General features: G+C 34.9%; 1 protein-coding gene across 1 annotated transcript; it reads right to left on the reverse strand.

The window, feature by feature from the left end:
* Nucleotides 1-4,013: 4,013 nt before the first annotated feature.
* On the reverse strand, nucleotides 4,014-6,361 carry LOC107021311 (protein HAIKU1-like). The gene has a single exon (XM_015221949.2). The coding sequence runs from the start codon at nucleotides 5,535-5,537 to the stop codon at nucleotides 4,434-4,436; it is 1,104 nt and encodes a 367-aa protein (XP_015077435.1). The 5' UTR covers nucleotides 5,538-6,361; the 3' UTR covers nucleotides 4,014-4,433.

A 6,361-nucleotide genomic window follows, 5' to 3' on the forward strand; every position in this document is an offset into this window, starting at 1 on the left:
ACAAATATTAAATTCTTAATTTGTTCTTTTGGCCTCAATAACTTAGTACTATAGTTTTTTATGTGCATATTTTCATTGACGAATGAAGCAACATATCACCCGTCAACTTCCAGAGTTCCAGTAGACATAAAACTCTTAGAGTGTGTTTGGTATGAGGAAAACATTTTCTCATGTTTGGTTGTGTTTGGTATGAGGAAAACATTTTCTCATGTTTGGTTGGAGCAAAAGTTTTGAAAAATATTTTTCAAATCAACTCATTTTCCTCAAAATTAAGGAAAATGACTTCCCTTCAAAAATTAAGGTTAACACTTTCCAAAGCTTTGCTCTAATTTCAAATTACATTATTTTTTGGGAAAAACATCAATTTTAAAAAAAAAATATTTTCAATTTCAAAATTTTATTTTTTCACCCGTCCCTGACCTGCACCCCAAGCCCCCTCCCCCAACCCCAACCCCAACCCCTCCCCAAAAATTTAATTTTGCTTTTTAAAAATATTTTCAACTTCAAATTTTTAATTTTAAACTCCTATCCCCTCCCCCCACACCTCCAAAAAAGTTAATTTTGTTTTTTAAAAATACTATAAAGTTCAACTTTTTATTTTTTCACTCCTACACCCCTCCCCTCCCCACCACCACCCCCCAAATAAAAATTGTTTTTAAAAGTATTTTCAATTTCATAAATTATTTTATACTGTAGTAAAAATAAAAGATGTCTCTCAAAAACATCTTTCATTCATAAATCAAATACTAAAATCATTTCCGAAAAATATTTTCTACTCACCAACCAAACATGAGAAAATAAGTTCAAAATCTACTTGTTTTCCAAGAAAACATTTTCCATATAAAACATTTTCCTTCAAACCAAACACACCCTAAATAATACAAAAGTGAAGAGAAGCAAGACAGGCTAATTAAATAAACAATCAATCAATGAGGAAGAAAAAATTGAATCCGAAAAGAAACAACTCAAATTGAAAATCACACATGAGCAATCTCAAGTGAATTCGAGGTTAAAATGTTCGAAATCAACAATGAGAATCCGTCTATCACTAATCTAGATTAAGTTACACTAAACTAAAGAGATTCTACCCTCAAACTACACCCTTAAAAATAGTTTTTTCATTCAACATTAAAAATCTTTATAATTTAAGTTTTCCAAAATAAAAAAGACTACTACTTTTAAAATAAAGAAGACACTTTATTTACAATTTTACCCTTGGTGAGATAAAGAGCCTTGTTTGATTGTCTTTCTTTTGTGAATTCTTGAAGTTAAAAGATTACCATTTGCAAAAATTGACCTTTTTCTTCTTCCTCTTTCTTTGATGGATCCATACATCGTATGTTTTTACTTTGTGTCCACCAACCTCCTCTAAAGTTTTTACGCGATTCATGTTATCCGCGTGGTTACGAGGGAGGGAGTTAGGGGCTATGAAGTTATCTTCACAACTTCACTTGAATGAACAAATCTCAATGATGTTAACATTTCAAAGTAGTTTTAAATAATCCAAACATACAAAAAAATAAATAGATTATGAATTGATATTGAATAATTCAAATCCAGAGATGCATTAAATAAAAAAAATCAGACATGCTTAATATTATCCCCGTTGTGAACATCTTCAAATTATTATATCCTTATATACATAGAGAGATATATAATATCTATGCATTGAATATTTATATGTTATTTGTTCATAATTAAAGTTACTCTAGTCTTTATCAGTAACAATTATCACTAAAAGTAATTGAACTTCTAACTAAATTTGTCTTGAATTTCTAAAAATAATTTGCGATGGAAGAATATTATAACTTGATCTATCATTCATATANAAAAATTATTTTTAAAAAATATTTTCAATTTCATAATTTATTTTCTACTTTAGTAAAAATAAAAGATGTTCCTCAAAAACATTTTTCATTCATAAATTAAACGCTAAAAATCATTTCCAGAAAATATTTTCTACTCACCAACCAAACATGAGAAAATAAGTCCAAAATCTACTTATTTTCGAGGAACTAGAAAATGTTCCATGGAAAAACATTTTCCTTCATACCAAACACACCCTTAAGCTCACAGTTCTGTATGCAGACACAAACGTATCTTTGCAATGAGGAAAGCACACAGCAAACAAGTTTGGCCGTTAGCAACAAGTTGATGAATAAAAGTCATCATACTGCATTCGCCTTTTAACACTTGGTGCATGAATCATAGAAATAATAGACCTAAAAACAATTTATTTCGAGGCAAGTAGGAGTAAACTAACCAGTCTCCTGACTTTATATACAATGGGAATACATTCTATTGGCTAGATGGTACAGTATTCCGCCAACGGAAAGCGAAAAGCACATCCAATACTATCAAACTGGGTTTTTTATTCCAGAAGGTTATAGCTTAACTGGATGATGCAGCCAGATCAGCCACTAAAAGCCGCTAGATGAGAACATAACAAGATAATCATCCACAGATGTGAGGCAGCAAATTGTAGCCGCAAACCAAGACCCAACACAATGCGGAAAACTTAAAGTGGCCAGACATGGGTAGAGCCGTTAACAGCAACAAGATTGTTAAGTATCAAATCGCATGAGCAAATTACTGCCACTAGTATCACAAGTATGCTAAAGAGATGAAAGAAAAACACTTTGTGGAGAGTGGACGTATGATAATACACGTATCTGTGTAGTGCATATGAAAACAAAATGTATTAGATCGAAGATAGTAAAAGTCTATTGCAGTGATAAAAGATAACCTCCAAAAGATCCCAACAATACGAGCAGAATAAATTTATACGACTCTGAAATAGCTTTCGGGAGCTGTAAACAGTTTAACAGCTTTGGGATGTAAACTATTCATATGTTTTCGCTTTTCCAAACAAAATGGTCCATACAAACCTCAATAATCTGAATTTGAGAGATCACCTTGCATAACTGTCCTGGCCCGTACTTCACCAACTTATGCAAATGTGGAATGATCTAGGTCTTAACATGTTCCTAACCTCTATCTGCCTCAAACATCATCCACCATCGTTCATTTATTTTCAGAATTAAAAATGAGTTTCCTAATTTTTGTTCTTCCGCTGGTCTATAATGGTGATACACATATACATGTAGCATCTACACATATACATGTAGCATCTATATTCGACTTATAGACAGATAGTGTACTAGGGGATACCGTTCCATTTTAAAAGGTGGACACATGCAAAAGCATCATCCCAGAGTTACTCGGGACAAGAATATCCAGTGTTCTGCTATTACCAAAGAGGTTCATATAATTTGATTGAATAAATAGATTATTGTATACTCAATGAAAGGAACTGCACTTACAATTACTCAGATCTACTGACCTTTTCCACCTCCAAACCCTCCTCTCTTTTCCCCTAATATTAATTTAGTCTTAACCTAATAGTTCTACCTGTTTCACCTGCCAATCAACCAAATGAGAGAGCATCCCTCCAGAAAATGTGCAACTCGCACAATCAGAAAATCAAAAATAACATTCTGGACAAATTAAATTACATATTTCTTTGACATTAAAACATGAGATAAAGGGATAAACGAAATTGAACTCTTTTCTTTGTAAGTGTGAAAAAGTAAATATGGCATTCATCTTCTAAACATAAAAAGTTTACTTAAATCACCCTTTTTAAAATTTCAAACATAATGCTACAAACACTACTGGAAACAAATGACATAATGAGTAAGAAATGGTTAACTATAATTAATTTATTAAATAAATAAACGACACTTGTGATATACATGCTCTTTTACATGTTTTGCTAATAAGTAACAACTAACAAGTGTGTTGTTACTCCATATTACATTGCGAATAAAATAGCAACATACCAAATGCAGGGATACAAGACTACAAAATAGCAAACAAATATTGAATTTTTCATATGGATTTCAGCATAGATATTTTTTCAACTAAAACAGTCAGCCAGTCGAACCCCCGGAACTACTTCTCCACAAATGAAACAATAAGCAGATAATTTTCTTTAAATAAACAATTGATCCTAAAGGCAACAAACTGAAAATTGATCTATATGATAGGAAAAAGAACCAAATATTTGATCCCAAAGTTGACATTACAAGGAATACAAGAACCTTTCCAGCTACATATAAAATACAATTAACTATCATCTAACAAGCCTGACCTTTTCAACTGTTCAGTTGAGAGTTGCTAAATGTACTAAATAAGGGCTAGGCAAATACAGAGATACATCTGCTACAAACTCTACATTGAAAGAGTCAAATATTCGAAATATATGTTAAGAAAAACAAAGAAAAAAAGTATAAACACGTTCAGAAGGATCTCTTACATTGTATACACTGCATATCCACAGGGAAAAAGCTTTAATTTGAAGGAAATCTATCACCTGGACGAAACTCGAAGCAAAGAATCCATCGAGATCAGCAGCTCTGTTCATGGTGGTGCTATTGACCCCTCCATCTTGGACTTGACATGGCGAAGAACCCAGAAGGTGACAACGGAAATCCATAACCAGGGGAAGGAGGAAATTGTGGTCCAGTGCCAAAACCTCCAGGCTGAGCCATAGGAGAGAAGAAGAAATTTGGTGTCAGCGGTGGAGGATGCTGCATAACTGGAGAAAGCAATGGATAAGGAGAACGGGGAGATAACAAGTTTAAGAAGCCAGTAGGCGATGGCAAAAGATACTGAGAGGTAGGTGAAGGCAAAGGAGGAGGCCCATTTATTCCCGGAGAAGGAAGAGGTGGAGGACCATTCATTCTAGGAGATGGGAGAAGAGGTGGCCCGTTCATTCTAGGAGATAGAAGACGCGGAGGAGGACCATTCAACCGAGCGAATGGGAGAGGCGGCGGGCCATTCATTCTAGGAGATAAAAGAGGTGGAGGAGGACCATTCATCCGCGACAATGGGAAAGGAGGCGGGCCATTCATTCTAGGAGATGGAAAAGGTGGCATTGAAGGATTAGGAAGTAAACCAGATGACGCTGGATGTGCTTGAAAATGACCAGGTCCTTGAAATTGTGTTTGTTTAGGCCCTGAATCTATTATTGAATTTTGAAGATAACGCATATAAACTGAAATCGGAGACTCAGTTGTATTTGTCCAAACATCTCCAGGAGTTGGAGGTAACATAGGTGGTGAGGGCTGACCATAGTGAGGAGGCGGTCTAGCAATATTGTTTTGGTAAGGAACGCCTCCAGCAGGTCGAGCTGGGGCAGGGATCTGTGCTGGAGGATGGATTGGAATTTGGGGACGATTTATAGGAGTCAAAGGCGGTGGCCGAATCTTCTGTAATCTCATACTCGGAGGCTTAGAAGGATTCTGGGGAGGTTTAGATGGAGGCTCTTGAGATGGTGAACCTGTCAGTTGCTGAACAATGCTCCGAAAATCATTCTTGTTAATATTGTAAACCTGAGGTTGAGGTTGTTGCCTAGCACTATTTGCATTGGTAAAATTAGGTTGGTGTATAGGACTCTTGTTGATATTCTTCCCAAATTTATTCACACCCAAATGATCAGAATTCCTATTGTACGACCGATTTGAATTATCCATCTCAGACACTTCAATGAAATGACTAAACTCCAAAATATACTATCGTTAACACCCTACTCAACACTGCAACTGAAACCTTATATCACTGCAATTGACCTTCTTCTGCCTATGCAGATATACACTTTGAATTTAAGATATAACACCCTTAACTCTCCAAACTTAAACAAATCCGAAAAGGTTCTGAAGCAGCATTATGATAACAACAAACTTTACACTTGAAATTGAAGAACTATCACCACAAACAGTAACACCCATAGATCAACCAACCAGCTTCAACTCCAAACAAACTTCTGCTTCAGTTAGAAAAAAGTAACTTCTGAATTCCCAAAAACACAACTTTATTCGTCCCACAAAATATTTAATTCCCAAATATTATGTATCACCGAACTCTTCCAAAAAAGAAACAACATACAGTTATTTTACTTTACAAATACTTGAGTCCAAACGAGCAAAACAGAGAACAAAACAACCCTAAAAATTTCAACTTTTTTCGGTTTCCCGACTTCCAATTTACCAGATATATAGATAATTCACTGAAATTGAAAAAGGGTTAGAGCAGAAGAAATTTACGTTGTGATTAATTGGGGCAAAGCGTCGAACAGTTGAACTGCAAATTTGTTCTTCAGCTATAGATACGAAAGATAGAGTCTTATATGAGTTAAAGAAGACGTAGAGTAAACCCTAGTAAGCGAGCTGAGCACGGCGGAATGTGGTGGTGGAGTTGGTGGGTTTCGTCGGTCAACCAAGAAATGAAAAGGAAATTGAAGTAAGAAAAACTACAGAAAAATGACGCGTTTGGCCGATAAAATAAAAATAGAACTCAC

The sequence above is a fragment of the Solanum pennellii genome, chromosome 6 (assembly GCF_001406875.1).
Source record: "Solanum pennellii chromosome 6, SPENNV200".
NCBI lineage: Eukaryota > Viridiplantae > Streptophyta > Magnoliopsida > Solanales > Solanaceae > Solanum > Solanum pennellii.